At 48.8% G+C, this 17,398-nt stretch overlaps 1 protein-coding gene across 1 annotated transcript in view; it reads right to left on the reverse strand.

Moving 5' to 3' along the window:
- The window catches only part of LOC119964130 (di-N-acetylchitobiase-like), a 47,502-nt gene extending 31,173 nt beyond the window's left edge, over nt 1-16,329 (reverse strand). The window contains exons 1-3 of the mRNA XM_038793431.1: nt 16,070-16,329; nt 14,592-14,730; nt 9,738-9,946 (exon numbers count right to left, since the gene is read on the reverse strand). Coding sequence (XP_038649359.1) covers nt 9,738-9,946; nt 14,592-14,730; nt 16,070-16,219 — 498 coding nt within the window. The 5' untranslated portion in view covers nt 16,220-16,329. The remainder of the gene's footprint in view (nt 1-9,737; nt 9,947-14,591; nt 14,731-16,069) is intronic.
- Between the last annotated feature and the right edge of the window lie 1,069 nt (nt 16,330-17,398).

Raw genomic sequence — 17,398 nt, forward strand, 5'->3', positions numbered from 1 at the left:
GAAGATGGGCAGGAGGGTGAAAGATTTTATGTCTTGAAAAATATGGAAGGGTCAAGTGGAGCCTAAGGTGAGGTCAGAGATAGGTTAGAGGGCAGGGGAGGTTAAATGACAAGATGTGAGGGAAGAAGAGGAAAGAGAATGGTGGCGGACGGAGTAAAGGAACAAAGCCTTCGTCCATTGTCAGTGTTAATAATAGAATAAATGTCAGCACTGTCTAAAAGCAAAGCATGAGGATATAGCCTAGCATTGGGGTAAATAAAAATACAAAACATGGGCAGAGTTCAAGGTCTGAAGTTGTTGAACTCAATGTTAAGTCCAGCAGGCTGTAAAGTGGCCAATCGGAAGATTGGGGATCGGGCAGGGGATTTGGACTGGGTAGGGTGCTCTTTTGAAGGTTCGATGCAGACTTGATGGGCTGAATGGCCTCCTTCTGCACTGCAAGCATTCTATGATTCTATGGTTCCATGAAGTGCTGTCCTTGAGATTGTATTTGGTTTCCCTGCAACATTGCAGCAGTTTGAGGACAGAAATGTGAGCATGGGAGGAGGCTAGAGACAGGAATGTCATCGTCATGCTTGGGGAACGAGGCAGCATGTTCTGCAACATGGTCACTGAGTCTGCGTTTGGCCTTCCCAGTGTCAAGGTGACCGTATTGGGAGCGGAGGATACAGGAGATGAAATTGAAAAAAACTGCAAGCCCTGGAAATTCCTGCATCACCTGGAAGGAGTGTTTGGGGCAGTGAGGAGGGAGGAGCAAAAAGGGCAGATGTTAGTGATGGAACCATCAATTCACCAGACACATGCTTTCCGATATGAACAGTGGTTTTAATCTATCTATTACAGAGCCAGCCTGTTACCCGTTGATGAACTCTCGGTGAACTGCAGGCTGACTCTGGACAAGGGTATTTATACAGCAGCACAAGGGGGAGGAGTCGTGGGTGGAGCCAAGGGTGGAGCCCTGTACAAACTCCTGAGTATTCCCAGAGCTACTCCCCCTAGTGGTCGGATAACGTTACTGCGCTTACAAAGATACAGTGTGAATTACCAAGTTACATTCACCACATTTAGGCTTGTTGGAATTTCATGGGAAGTTGCTGCGGGAAGGGGATGAGGTGTTGGGCTTGATAGAGGAGTTGGACCAGGCTGCCACAGAGGTCACAGTCCATTTGGAATGTTGCCTGGGGAGGTGCAGCACGGTAGTACAGTGGTTCGCATTGTTGCTTCACAGCACCAGGGTCCCAGGTTCGATTCCTGGCTTGGGTCATTGTCTTTGCGGAGTCTGCACGTTCTCCCCACGTCAGCGTGGGTTTCCTCTGGGTGCTCCGGTTTCCTCCCAAGTCCCGAAAGACGTGCTTAATGGGTGAATTGGACATTCTGAATTCTCCCTCTGTGTACCCGAACAGGCGCCGGAGTGTGGCAACTGGGGGACTTTCACAGTGACTTCATTGCAGTGTTAATGTAAGCCTGCTTGTGACAATAATTATGATTATGAGGGGAAGATGTATTTGGTGATTAGCAGAGGATAATGTTTAGGAAATGTGGAATGTGAGAGGGATGAGACACATCAACTCCATGCTCCCAGAATGCCTAGATCCACTGCAATTCGCATACCGCTACAACCTGATGTGTTACGTACTCAGGGATAACACAGGCTGCAACTGGATGCAGCTTTAACCAAAAGATACTCCAGACCTTGAAGTTAGTTCAATCTGATTTATTGAACCAGTAGCACAGTTAGCACAGTTCTCTATGAGTTCGACTCTCTGCTAACCTAAGTGTGGTTACTCTGTCTGACTGAACCAGACTAGCTCTTAGCCACGTGCTGGAGGTGTGATTCTGTACATACACCCTGACTCACTCTGTAGATGTTCATCAGTGGAAAGAGGTGGAGTGTGAGTGCTTCGTGCCTTTTATCGTGAGATACCACCCCTGAGTGTCCTGCCTGCTCGTTGGTCATGTCCTGTTCTCTGTGTTCATTAGCTGCCTGTCTGTATATCATTATCTGCATGTCTGCATATCATGACACAACCGAGCCACAGCAGACGGCATCTCCCTGGCCCTACACTCAACCCTCGAGCATCTCGACAACAAGGACTCCTACTTCAGACTCACTGTTTATTGACTACAGCTCCACCTTCAACACCAAATCCCAGCCAAGCTCATTTCCTCTGTCCTCTGCAACTAGATCCTCGACTTCCTGACACATAGACCACAATCAGTAAGGATGAACAGCAACATCTCCTCCGCAATAGTTCTCAATACCAGGGCCCTGCAGGGCTGTATACTTAGCCCACTTCTTTACTCCCTATGCACATGCATCTGCGTGGCAACATTTGGCTGCAACTCCACCTACAAATTTGCTGATGACACGACCGTAGTGGGTCGGATCTCGAACAACAATGAGTCAAAATACAAGAGGGAGATAGAGGACCTAGTGGAGTGGTGTAATGACAACAATCTCTCCCTCAATGTCAGTAAGATTAAGGAACTGATCAGTGACTTCAGTACACACCCCTGTCTGCATCAATGGCGCCCAGGTGGAGATGATTGACAGCTTCAAATTCCTAGAGGTGCATATCACCAACAATCTGCCCTGGTCTACCCACGTCGCCGCTACCTCTAAGAAAGCACAACAGCACCTATACTTCCTCAGGAAACTAAGGAAATTGATACGTTCACACTGACTCTTATCAATTTTCAAAGATGAACCATAGAAAGCATCCTGTCGGGCTGCATTACAGCCTGGTATGGCAACTGCTCGGCCCAAGAACATAAGAAACTACAGAGTCGTGAACACTGCCCAGTCCATCACGCAAACCTGCCTCCCATCCATTGACTCCATCTACACCTCCCGCTGCCTGAGGAAAGTGGGCAGCATAATCAAAGACCCCTCCCACCCGGCTTACTCACTCTTCCAACTTCTTCCATCGGGCAGGAGATACAAAAATCTGAGGACACGCACGAACAGATTTAAAAACAGCTTCTTCCCCGCTGTTACCAGACTCCTGAATGACCCTCTTGTGGACTGAACTGATCTCCCCACACATCTTCTCACACTCCGTATGCTTCACCCGATGCCTGTGTGCATGTATTTTACATTGTGTATTTATCGTTATGTCCTATGTTTTTTATGTATGGCGTGACCTGTCTGGGCGAAAGCAGAACAATACTTTTCACTGTACCTCGGTGCACGTGACAATAAATCTAAATCCAAATCCAAATCTTTCTGATCAATCCAACTCTTCACTTACAGCTTGTAACTATACAGAAGTCATGGGTTTAGTCTTGCAAAAGATTGGCTGCGCATTCTCCTTTTTGTGATGCCAAATTTTATCTTTCAGTTCTTATCGTGTAAAGACCACTTTCTCAACATCACAGAATCGCAGAAAAATACAGAGCAGAAAAGGCCCTTCAGCCCATTGAGTCTGCACCGTCGCTGGAAAGACACCCGATCTGCCAGTCCTAACCCCATTTGCCAACACTGGGCCATAACCTTGAATGTTATGACGTGCCAAGTACTCATGCAGATACTTTTTAAAGGAAGTGAGACAACCCACCTCTACCACCCTCCCAGGCAGTGCGTTCCAGACCGTCACCACCCACTGGGTAAAAAGGTTTTTCCTCAAATCCCCCTGAACTTCCTGCCCGTTAGCCTGAACTTGCGTCCCCCTCGTACCTGACCCTTCAACTAAGGGGAACAGCTGCTCCCTATCCACCCTGCCCATGCCCCTCATGATCTTGTACACCTCGATCAGGTCGCCCCTCAGTCTTCTCTGCTGCAGTGAACACAACCCAAGCCTATTCAACCTCTCTTCATAACTTAAATGTTCCATTCCAGACAACATCCTGGTGAATCGCCTCTGCACCCCCTCCAGTGCAATCACATCCTTCCTATAATGTGGCGACCAGAACTGCACACAGTACTCCAGCTGTGGCCTCACCAAAGTTTTACATAACAGCATCATGACTTCCTTCCACTGCATCAAAGATTGTTAGAAGCAGATTCAATAATAACTTTCAAAATCCTCTTTGGGAGTCGGGTAAACTCATGGAACAATTTAAATCTTTTGACTCTGCCGAAAGAGAATGACTCTAATTCGGTAACTCTTTCAAAGGAACACAGATGATGGGCTGAATGGCCTCCTTTGGTGCTCTACAAAGTTACACTTTGAACCACGGTGTTATGACCCCCTCAGGGGCCAGGCACTATGCTGTATCCGATTTCCCTCCTGCACCATGGAATATGAGCTCTTCGGTAATTGAGAGGGGCGGGGCCTCTCCCCTGACTGGGAGGAGCGTCACAGTATACAAACCCCGGCCTGGGTACAGGTCAGGGAGGGTGACCCTTTGGGGTGAGGAGTTGTAGAACTTGTGGTTATTGTGTAGAATGTAAATAAACCTTCAGTCAGATTCCCCTTCTCCGCTGGGCCAGGCTGTGTGAGCTTCTACAGCAGCTAAGCTGGCGCTGCGCCTGGACCGATTCATGACCGTTAAGGGGCTAGCAGCGGCGCCGTGTGGGACACAGTCAATTCCAATGAGAAATGGTGCTGGATTCAGGAGGCTGACAAGCTGCAGCCGCACATACACATTGCACTCCCACTCAAACCATCCCAGCCAACAAGATGGTAGCAAGACGAGCGACTCCAAGATTTACCCACGTGGAACTCCGCGGAGGTGCTGCTGGTCGCCGTGGAGAGGAAAGGCGGGTAACCCTGTACCCCGGGATGGAAGGAGGCTGCCAGAGGTCATTAGCGCCATGGGCAACACCATCCGGACCGGCCAGTAGTGCCGGACAAAACTGCACAACTTCCTCAGGGCGGCCAGGGTGGATAGGGAGCAAGGTGCCTCCAGCACCAAACCTCGTCCCACACACCCGTAAATCCCCCCACCTGGAGGATGGCCGTAGCCCCACCCTGCAACACATGCCGGCACCCATACTGGCCGGGTGCCCGAGCCACTGAAGCCACCAACTATCCATGGCCCGGGCTGAGTGCTTCGGACTGCCTAACACTGTACGTTTTCTGTTTCCCATGACTGGGGCATCTCGGCGATAGCGGCGAATCCCGCTAACTGGGCATCCTGGTGGGCTCGGTCCACATTGAAATGGATGTATTGTGCCGACTGAGCATATCGGGCCACTGTGACGACGCGGATGCACCTGTGCATTGAGCTCTGTGAGATCCCAGACAGGGCCTCATTCGGCACCTGGAATGACTCTGTGGAGAAGGACACAGCACTGCCAGGTGCACCATGACCTGGCAGAAATGTTGCATTGTCCCCCTGCTCAATCGGAGTCTTTGACAGCATTCCCAGACCGGCAGGTACTCGAATGACAGGCAATGCCGGAACTGCAGCTTCCTCCTCCTCGGGCAGCTCCAGCTTGTACAGCCGCAGGGCATCCCCCCAGCACTGCAGGAAGGCCACTATTGCTGATTGAATTTCAATATCCATTGTCTGAAGGGGGTGGAAGGCCGACATGTTAGCATGGTGCGTACCCCCTGTGCCCAACCAGGTCCATCAAGCTACGTGGCAGCATCAGTTGGCACTGCGGACCCTGCCCACGCGTGTCCTCCTTTCCCCCTCCACCATCTCTGCACCCCAAGCCCCGTCAGCGCTCAGCACCATGGGGACTCTGGCCCAAGTGCCCAGCCCTGCTGCCAGGGATACTGTCGGCTGGCACTGCCCTTTCCAAGGGCCGTTGCCCATGGATGGGTCATGTGATGCTCCACCACAGTGTGGCGGTCAGTTGAGGGTTGGGGGTTTGGGTGGTGTGGCGGAGGGAGGGGTGTGGGGGTGGTGGGGTGGTGGGTGGGGGGGGGGTGGTGGGTGGTGGAATGCTCGGGTGGTGGGGTGGAGGCTGGGGCTAGGGTGCTAGGGGTGTGGTGTGGGGGTTTTGAAATGCGGGGGTGATGGGTAATGGGTGGAATGCGGGGGGTGGCGGGGTGGAGGGTGGGGGTAGGGGTGGAGGGGTTGGTGGGGAGGGGGGGGCGCACCCATATGGCCGCTGGCACTCTGCACAGCCCGAGTCCACGTTGGATAGTCAATGGGTTGTGCAGCACATTGGCTGCCTTGCAGGCCATGGCAATGGTAGTCCATGCCTGGATACTGCCCCTGTCCCATGGGGTGTCACCCTGGCTCTACAGCCCATCCTTTGCTCACCCCCCCCCACCACACACCCCCTCCCTGGCCCTGACTGGGCCCCCTTCCCCACCCCAGCTAGCCTGGCCAGTGTCAGGACTGACAACCCACGGTTGCGCCTCTCCGTGTCCTACCTCCTCCCTCTCTCTCATCAGCCACGATGCCTGTTTCTCAATTTTTAAAGGCACGAGTGAACCTCGCCATGGGGAATTCTGCTGGTGGAGGTGTAGAATCGCAGAGGCCCCCATAGAATACCGGGTCAGACCACCTGACGATATGCAAACGCCGTTTGCTGTACGCTCGGAGTGGAACGCATTGACGCCGCTGTTGAGGCACCAGAGAATTGTGATTTGGCGTGAACCCGGCGGCCACCACGATTTTGGCGTCAAAACCGATTCTCCGCCCAAACACGCATCGCGATTACGGGGTCAGCCGCTGAAGAATCCCGCCCCATCTCCCTATCCAGCTGACCGTGTGTTCCACAAAGTCTCTTCCTTCGATTATTGCACAGACCAATCACAGGAAGCCAGGTTACAAATCACCAGTTGAATTGTCTGTAGGCGGAATTCTCTGCCTCGCCAGCAGCGCTCCCACTCCCGCGAATTTCCCAACGGCGTGGGGGTGTCCACGATGGGGAACCTCATTAACCGGCTTCTGGGACAGAGGATCTGCTGGGGAGGGGGGGGGGGGGGCCGTGCCGACGTGCCGGGACACAGAATCCCGCCCCACGTGTCTAGTCTTCGCTACAAGTGCCGCATCATCAATTCTGCTGCTTATTCACTTGAAGCTGATTCACCCTAAAATGTCTGAGCTCAACTCGGGTCCAGGCAGCCTTGAGACAAGATGATTTATAGATTTCATAGAATTTACAGTGCTGAAGGAGGCCATTCGGCCCATCGAGTCTGCACCGGCTCTTGGAAAGAGCACCCTACCCAAGGTCAACACCTCCACCCTATCCCCACAACCCAGTAACCCCACCCAACACTAAGGGCAATTTTGGACACTAAGGGACAATTTAGCATGGCCAATCCACCTAACCTGCACATCTTTGGACTGTGGGAGGAAACCGGAGCACCCGGAGGAAACCCACGCACACACGGGGAGAACATGCAGACTCCACACAGACAGTGATCGAAGCCGGGAATCGAACCTGGGACCCTGGAGCTGCGAAGCAATTGTGCTAACCACTATGCTACCGCGCTGCCCCAGGAAAACGCAGCCAGCAATCATTTCAATTTATTATCCAGAAAATAGCCATTTTTCTTTACAATTAAATAGAAACTCAATTGAACATCTGTAATACTGTGCACTGCTGGTCCGAGGAGACAGACTGCTTACGTGACTGCTTAGAGACAGTGGACTGGCCCATATTTAAGAACTCAGCGACCAACTTAAATGAGTATGCCACCACCGTCACAGACTTCATCAGCAAATGCGTGGACGACTGCGTGTCAAAGAAAGCAGTACGTACGTTCCCCAACCGGAAACTATTGCTCAGTCGCGAGATTGACTCCCTACTGAAGGACAGGTCTGAGGCGTTCAAGTCAGACGGCCCTGACCAACACAAGAAACCCAGGTACGACCTCCGCAAAGCCATCCGAGATGCCAAGAGAGAATATCAAACTAAGCAAGAGTCACAGACAGACTCTCGGCAGTTGTGGCAAGGACTGAACAACATAACGGGTTACAAAGCAGAGCCGAGCAATATCTCTGGCAGCAGCGCACCCCTCCCCGATGAATTCAATGCATTCTATGCTCGGTTCCAGCAGGTAACCAACAATCCGCTATCGAGTGCCCCAGCAGCCCATAATTCACCCATACCCACCATCAGAGCTTCTGAAGTCAGATTGGCCTTCCTGAAAGTGAACCCTCTGAAGGCGACAGGCCCGGACGGGATCCCTGGTCGTGCACTCAGAGTCTGCGCAGACCAGCTGGCAGAGGTATTCACAGACATCTTTAACCTATCCCTGCTCCACTTCAAGGTCCCCACCTGCTTCAAGAAGACCATCATCAGGGGCTGGTTTAGCTCACAGGGCTAAATCGCTGGCTTTTAAAGCAGACCAAGCAGGCCAGCAGCGCGGTTCGATTCCCGTACCAGCCCCCCGGACAGGGGCCGGAATGTGGTGACTAGGGGCTTTTCACAGTAACTTCATTGAAGCCGACTCGTGACAATAAGCGATTTTCATTTTTTTTTTCATTTTCATACCGGTACCAAAGAAGAACCAGGCAACGTGCCTCAATGACTACCATCCGGTGGTCCTGACTTCAATCATAATGAAGCGCATCACCTCCATACTCCCAGGACGCCTTGATCCACTGCAATTCGCATACCGTTGCAACCAGTCCACATCAAACGGCATTTCCCTGGCCATACACCCATCCCTAGAGCATCTCTAAAACAAGGACTCCAACATCAGACTTCTATTTATTGACTACAGCTCCACCTTCAACATCATAAGCCCAGCCAAGTTCATTTCAAAGCTCCAAACCCTAGGACTTGGCTCTCCACTCTGCCACTGGATCCTCGATTTTCTGACCAACAGACCACAATCAGTAAGAATGAATAACAACACCTCCTCCACAATAGTCCTCAATTCAGGGGCCCTGCAAGACTGCGCACTTAGCTCCCTACTCTACTCCCTGTACACACACGACTGTGTGGCAAAACTTGGTTCCAACTCCATCTACAAGTTGGCTGACGATACGACCATAGAGGGCCGGATCTCGAATAACGATGAGTCAGAATACTGGAGGGAGATAGAGAACCTAGTGGAGTGGTGTAGCGACAGCAATCTCTCCCTCATTGCCAGCAAAACTAAAGAGCTGGTCATCGACGTCAGGAAGCAAAGTTCTTATCACACCCCTGTCAGCGTCAACGGAGCTGAGGTGGAGATGGTTAACAGTTTCAAATTCACCGGGGTGCACATCTCCAAAAATCTGTCCTGGTCCACCCACGTCGGCGCTACCACCAAGAAAGCACAACAGCGCCTATACTTCCTCAGGAACCTAAGGAAATTCGGCATGTCCCTTACCAACTTTTACAGATTGACTAAAGAAAGCATCCTATCGGGCTGCATCACAGCCTGGTATGGCAACTGCTCAGCCCAGGACCACAAGGAACTTCAGAGAGTCATGAACACCGCCCAGTCCATCACACGAACCTGCCTCCCATCCATTGACTCCATCTACACCTCCCGCTGCCTGGGGAAAGCGGGCAGCATAATCAAAGACCCCTCACACCCGGCTTACTCACTCTTCCAACTTCTTCCATCGGGCAGGAGATACAGAAGTCTGAGAACACGCACGAACAGACTCAAAAACAGTTTCTTCCTCACTGTCACCAGACTCCTAAATGACCCTCTTATTGACTGACCTCATTAACACTACGCCCTGTATGCTTCATCCGATGCCGGTGCTTATGTAGTTACACTGTATATCTTGTGTTGCTCTATTATGTATTTTCTTTTATTCCCTTTTCTTCCCATGTACTTAATGATCTGTTGAGCTGCTTGCAGAAAAATACTTTTCACATCGGTACACGTGACAATAAACAAATCCAATCCAATCCAATCCAATTTTTTTTTAAATTGTTCTTTTACCTGCGATCCAGGTATTTCGCGGTGAAAGCTTTCTGTAGTTTCTTGGAGCAGATTTAATAATTCACTGAGATTTTCACTTCCATTCTTAAGCATATCCATAAAATTCAAATTGATTCCATCCAGAAAATTAGTTGCCGCTGTGTGCACCTGCGCTCTGATCCAGGCCTTTCTCTGACTGCTGTCTGTCAATTCAGATTTCTGTATGTTTTCTAGTAAACGTTGAAAATTAAGACGTTAGATTCTCCAACAATATTTGCACAACTCAGTGTCCCAAATCACTGGACACGGAGCAATGAGGCAGGGAACACATATCTGGAATCTGCATTTACATGCCGCCTGTCATATTCTAAGGATGTTTTTCCATGCTTCCTATCCCAATGAATTATTTTTCAATTGTTATCACTGTCATGTTATGAGCTGATCTGATGTCTCGTTTGTTCCCAGCACGGTCCCACAAATAGAACATTAATATATGACCATTGCTATGTTAAAGGTGCTGACTGCAGGGTGAATGTTGCCCGGGACACCATGAGAATTCCCTGTTCATCTTCAAATTGTGCCAATATGTCCACCTAAAACAGCAGATGGAACGGTTGTTTAATGTCTGATCAGAATGTTAGCACCTCAGGCAATATCGCACTCACTGAATATAACCCTGAAGTGTCAATTGCTGGAATAAGCCCAGAATACTCAGGCCCAAAGGAAATAGAGAGAGGGATAGTGACAGAGAGAGAGCTAGAAAGAGTGGGAGAGGGACAGAGAAAGAGAGTGCTCCCACTGAAGTCACCAGAGGCACAATGAATGAAGTAGGTTTTGAGACCGCTGAAAAACATAAGAGGTAAGAAAGGTGGTAGATTCTCGAGTTCAGGATGCTAACGAAGGATCTGCCGTTGAGAGTGAAAGAGATGAAACCCCAGCAGGTCAGAGTTAGAAGAGTGGAATGAATGTTGCTCAGGTTATAATGAGAACTCTCTGTTCCTCTTACATTGAAACATAAAGAAGAGGAGCAGGAGGAGGCCATTCGGCCCTTCAAGCCTGCTCCACCATTCATTATGATCATGGCCGATCATCCAACTCAATAGCCTGACCCACCTTCCCCCATATTCTTTGATCCCCTGCAACCCAAGTGCTATATCTATCTGCTTTTTGAAAACACACTGCAGGATTCTCCATTGCCGGGATCCTGCGCTTCATCAGCAACACATCGCGGGTTTCCCGACGGCGTGGCGGTGACCACAACGGGAAGTCCCATTGGCCAGCTGTGGGAACGGAGAATCCCACTGCTGGCGGGGGCATGCGTGCTGGAAAACAGGACTGGGGGGTGAGCCGAGAATCTCGTCCATAGAGCTTTGACCTCAATTGCTTTCTGTGGTAATGAATTCCACAGGATCACCACTCTCTGAGTGGAGAAATTTCTCCTCATCTCTGTCCTATATGATCTACCCCACATTCTCAGACCGTGACCTCTGGGTCAGAACTCCCCCACCATCGGGAACATCCTTCTTGCATCTACCCCGTCTGGTTCTGTTCGAATTTTATAGATTTCTATGAGATGCCCCGTCATTCTTCTGAACTCAAGCGAATACAACTCTTCAAATTGTGACATTATGCTCTTCTATAATAGGCTGAGGTTTTGGACACAATTGGGTGGGCCTTTCATTAAACTAAATTCTGTTCTCTAATTCCTCACTTTGCTGGCATATTGCTGCTGTATCATATGATAAATATGCCACTTATTCATCTTTTGCATATGTATTTAAATCAGTCTGTGAAATGAGGTGAAAGTGAGCATGCTTTACATCAAGGCAGCATCAAGGAGCCCCAACAAAATTTAAGTCAGTGAGAATCAGATGGAAACATCTCCATTGGGTGGAGTCATTCCAAACACAATGGATAATGGTTCTGGTTGTTGGGTATCAATCATCTCAGCTCCAGGACATCACTGCAGGAGTCCCTCAGGGTTGTACCCTAGGTCCCAATGTCTTCAGCTGCTTCATCTATGAGATTCTCTTAAATTCTGAATGGGATTATTCTCGGATGATTGCACAATGTTCAGCACCATTCGCCCAGGTACAGAAGCAGTCCATGCACAAATGCAACAAGACCCAGAAAGCATTCACACTTGGGTTTATAAATGACAAGAAACATCCAAACCACACAACTGCCAGGCTATCATCACTGCACCCAGAGAGAAATTAACAAACTTTTTCTGAAAGACAATTGCATTACTATCACTGAATTGCCCATTATCAACCTTCTGGGAGTTACCATTGACCAGATCATGAACTGGATAATCATAGAATTTACAGTGCCGAAGGAGGCCATTGGGCCCATCGAGTCTGCACCGGCCCTTACAAAGAGCACCATACTCAAGCCCACGTATCTACCCGATCCCTGTAACTTAACCTTTTTGGACACTAAGGGCAATTTATCATGGCCAATCCACCGAACCTGCACATCTTTGGACTGTGGAAGGAAACCGGAGCACCCGAAGGAAACCCACCCAGATACGGGGAGAACGTGCAAACTCCGCACAGACAGTGACCCAGCCAGGAATCTAACCTGGAACCCTGTAGCTGTGAAGCAACTGTGCTAACCACTATACTACCATGCTGCCCACTTTTTTTTCACAATATGGCACAATATCCTGCCCACCCCCCCCCCCCCCCCCCCCCCACCCCCCACCACTTCCAGCACCACCCATGCCAGCCAAGACAGTGGCTGGGAATTCCACAGCAAGTAACTCATCTCCTGATTCCTCAAGCCTGTCCACACAAGGCGAACGTCAGGAGTGTGATGGTATCATTGTCAATTGGTTGCTTGGCACCTTCACTAAAAAAAGTATACCAGCGATCTAGACTGCAAGGACCAATCCCACCTCTGGGAAACACCTGCCAAGTGCGCGGTCAAAGAAACGGCTCGAGGATTGGGCTCAACAGCCACGCAAGGATCCGCAGAACCCATGGCCAGTGACACGGAGCTTCTTAGGTGGACAATCAAACTCGTCAGCGAGTGATCGCCGAGGAACAAGCGCTCATTCTGAAATGATGCACACTAACATTTTTACAAAAATGATACTTTGTACCGATGTTATTTCATGATTAAATCCTAATTTAAACTGGAAGATGCAAACTGGAGTTGCAGCAGTGGGCCCAATGATGGGTGGGGTGTTATCATAACTGGAAGAAGTAGCCACTAGAGAGAGCTACAGATACAAGTATATAAGGCATTGATGCTAAGCCTTGGGGAGAGAGTGGTGCAGGAGTTAGCTAGAGACAGGCAGAAGTAAAGATAGTGTGAGTAAGAGCAGATCATAGTTTATAACAGTATAGAGATTAGATGTAGATGAGTATAGTTTGTATGTTAATAATCAATTGTGTATTATTTAGGAATACGTGTCACCCAAATTAGTGGTGTTAATAAATTTATAGCTTTGTTTAAGTTAAAGCTATTTTGTGGTCTTTGTGAACAGAACACCAACCATCCTGAATTTCGCAACACAAAGAGCACCACAATGGGGAAGTTCTCATGACTGTGGATTGGAAAGTTGGGCAGAGAAATGGCAGATGGAGTTCAATCCAGGCAAATGCGAGGTGATGCATTTTGGAAGATCAAATTCAAGAGCGGACTATATGGTCAATGGAAGGGTCTTGGGGAAAATTGATGTGCAGAGAGATCTGGGAGTTCAGGTCCATTGTACCCTGAAGGTGGCAACGCAGGTTGATAGAGTGGTCAAGAAGACATACAGCATGCTTGCCTTCATGGGACGGGGCATTGAGTACAAAAGTTGGCAGGTCATGTTACAGTTGTATAGGACTTTGGTTCGGCCACATTTGGAATACTGCATGCAGTTCTGGTCGCCAAATTACCAGAAGGATGTGGATGCCTTGGAGAGGGTGCAGAGGAGGTTGACCAGGGTGTTGCCTGGTATGGAGGGTGCTAGCTATGAAGAAAGGTTGAGTAGATTAGGATTGTTTTCGTTGGAAAGACGGAGGTTGAGGGAGGACCTGATTGAGGTCTACAAAATTATGAGAGGTATGGACAGGGTGGATAGCAACAAGCTTTTCCCAAGATTGGAGGTGTCAGTTACAAGGGGGTCACGATTTCAAGGTGAGAGGTGAAAAGTTTAAGGGAGATGTGCGTGGAAAGTTTTTTACGCAGAGGGTGGTGGGTGCCTGGAACGCTTTACCAGCGGAGGTGGTAGAGGCGGGTACGATAGCATCATTTAAGGTGCACCTGGACAGGTATATGAACGGGTGGGGAACAGAGAGAAGTAGACCTTGGAAAATAGGAGACAGTTTTAGATAAAGGATCTGGATCGGCGCAGGCTGGGAGGGCCGAAGGGCCTGTTCCTGTGCTGTAATTTTCTTTGTTCTTTGTTCTTTGTGCAGCTAGTTTACAGACAGTTCCCATTATAAGTGTGGACAACACAAACAGAAATATTTATATTAATATAACACGGCAAAATGCCCCAAGACCCTTCAAAGCAGCGTCAGATAAAGTTGTAAATGGAAAAGATTCACATCAAAGTGTGAAAGGTTTGGACAGACAGGAGGGTTTGAAGACCCAGAGGCGTGTTTATAAATGCATCATGGGTGGGTTGTAGAGTAGTTGGAAAAGGTTGTATCAGAGTCGCAGAGGAATCTCAGCACGATAATGTCGACAATAGAAATTTCAGAGAATGACATAAAAAATACAGCAAACAGGTTGTTGAGCCAACCCAGTCACTGCAAGCGGCGATGATCCTTTCGAGGGTCAAGTCTGTAAACTGCATGTTCCTTTATGGGTTTCTCAATATTATATCTTGTATTAGGGTTGAAAGGTATTTGACTGATCTGTAATAACATGGGTTACCTTTTATGACAACTCGAACGCCCTGACCATGAGCGTAACACAATAAGGGAAAGGGAGGCACCACATCGACCACAATCGTTGTGACCTTAGTCCAATCATAATGTTTCCAATCCATTCCTTCATGATCAAAGATAAACACCTGGTGCAAAAATAAAGCTGTCAGCTGCAGTAATTACTGACATAAAACTGACATCAAAATATCAACATTTCCTGTCAAAGTAGTCCCGGATTCTTGAATGATGTGTTATCTCACTCATCAGAATGAATGAAGATCAGGAAGGGTTGATGAACACATCCAGTCTGCTTGTTCTGTTGCTGACACACTGCTCACTGAACAACATTACTGTGAGGGAAATACTGACCTCATCAAATACACAACAGTTACATAGTGATTTGATATCAATGCTTGTTGAAAGATTTGCTAAGTTGTATTCAGTTTAACCATGAGCAGGATCACAGTTTTACAATGACTGAGGTCAGATCACAATTTTATTCCATGTGATTCCAGGATTTTTAACTGGTGCTGTGGGGAACCAACATTCTGTGAAAACTTTAAACTTTAACATGGTGTAATAATACTAATCTTTATTGGTGTCCTAAGTAGGCTTACATTTACACTGCAATGAAGATACTGCGAAAATTCCCCAGTCGCCACATTCTGGTGCCTGTGCGGGTACACTGAGGGAGAATTCAGAATGCCCAAATCACTTAGCAAGCACAGGTCTTTCTGGATCTGTGTGGGAGGAAACCGGAGCACACAGAGGAAACCCACACAGACATGGGGAGAACATGGAGACTCCGCACAGGCAGTGACCCGAGCCGTGAATCGAACCCACGACCCTGGCGCTACCATGCCGCCCATTGTTAGTCTATTAGTCTGTCAGAGTGAGATCCCACATCATTTACGATTCTACACATCAGAGAAACATTTTAAAATAAACATTTTACCGGTGCTACACTTGTTCAAATATCTGTGCATTGCTCAATATTACAGACGTCCTATTTTACACAGGCTGTAACTACACCAAGATTAACACTTTAACATATATTATATATCACACGATTCTCTTTGTACTTGAACGACAGTCTGAGCTGCTTCTTGCGTCTGTCCACTAGCTTCACCTGTCCCCCCACCCTGACCCACACCCTCAGCCTGGTCCTGATCCTGGGGTTGTGCTCAGGACCCCTCTCCAGCCTGGATCTCCCCGGGAGCCCAGGCTGGAGGGTGACCGGTTAACGCTCTCCCCCAACCGAACCCAGGCCAGTCCCGGGGGGGGGGGGGAAGAACATCCTAAAGAGGGCAATCTGTCCGAACTTCCACAACAGTGTGGGTGGGAGGAGCTGACCCACATGGGGAAAGACACCAGTTCACAGCCCAATGCTCCATTCCAAGTGTTGCTGCTCAATACACTTCAAAATAACAACTTCAAATCAATGAACTCTCATCCCGAGGGAATTTAATGGTCTGACACACCCACCTCCACTGGGAACTGATGGTCTGCGGGTAAAGGCTGACACAGACTCCGTTTTGAACACTGGCAAAAATTAATGGGGGAAACCCCGAAGGCTCCGCCGATCCACATCACCATCACCGCCACAAACTGCGCCAATGCCAAACTCCAGCGCATCCTCTCCGCCGGAGATGAAGATCTATCAGTCACAGCGAGATCCTTTCTTTATACTGAGCCTCATGTGAATGATGATGCCACCTCCTGGGTCTCTCTATCTCTATCTTGCTTTGTGTGATAACAGGGACATGTTGACGCAAGCTTCATGCTGTTAAATGTAACTTTGTAGGGAAGTTCTCTTCTCCCCGTCACTCCGCGCCTAAAGCAACATTCAACCTTGAAACTCCATTCCCTTCCTCCTCTTTGTCAATATTCATCTTTGAAGCCACGTTCTGCTTCTCCATCTCTGAGGAACATTAATCTCACCATCTTCATCCAGGGCAATATTCATCTCCGAAGATGACTGCCCCATTTTATTAATTTGTTGTCAATATTCATCTTTCCCACAATTTATCTCCGGGTTTGTTCCCAGCCTTGGCCAGTGTCTATCCCTCCTTTTTTCGGTGTCATTTTTGTTGTCCATCCCTAATTGCCCTTGTACTGACTGGCTTTCCTGGCCATTTCAGAGGGCATATGACGTTCAGCTACATTGCTGTCTGGAGTCGCATATAGGTTAGAGGACACCAGATATCATACCTTAAAGGGCATTAATGAACCCAATCGGTTTTATAACAAGGACCCATTCAGTCCCAGATTTGTAACCTATGCAATTATGACCGTCTCCTAGGTGGGCCGAATGGCCTGTTTCCACGCTGTAAACTCTTTGACTCTATTTAGACAGTTGTATGGTAAAATGGGGAGAGAGGGATATAGGTCAAATGTAGGCAATTGGGACTAGCATAATGGTAAAAACTGGGCGACATGGACAATTTGGGCCGAAGACCTGTTTCCATGCTGTAAACCTCTCTGACTCTATGCTGTGAAATTTGAACCCAGGGTCTCAGAGTCTTATAGAGGATTACCACTCCAATGATAATACCACTACACTATCGCTATTGCCTTCCCATTCCTTGAAACCATGGAAACATTCCATGTTTTCAGAATCCTTAAGGGGGAGGGGGAACAGTCACAAGTCGTGGTACACATTGGAACCAACGACATAGGTAAGAGAAGGGGCGGGGATTTAAAACAGGAATTTAGGGAGCTAGGGTGGAAGCTGAGAGCCAGGACAAACCATGTTGTCATCTCTGGTTTGTTGCCGGTGCCACGTGCTAGTGAGGTGAGGAACAGGGAGAGAGT

Source organism: Scyliorhinus canicula, chromosome 4, assembly GCF_902713615.1.
Source record: "Scyliorhinus canicula chromosome 4, sScyCan1.1, whole genome shotgun sequence".
NCBI lineage: Eukaryota > Metazoa > Chordata > Chondrichthyes > Carcharhiniformes > Scyliorhinidae > Scyliorhinus > Scyliorhinus canicula.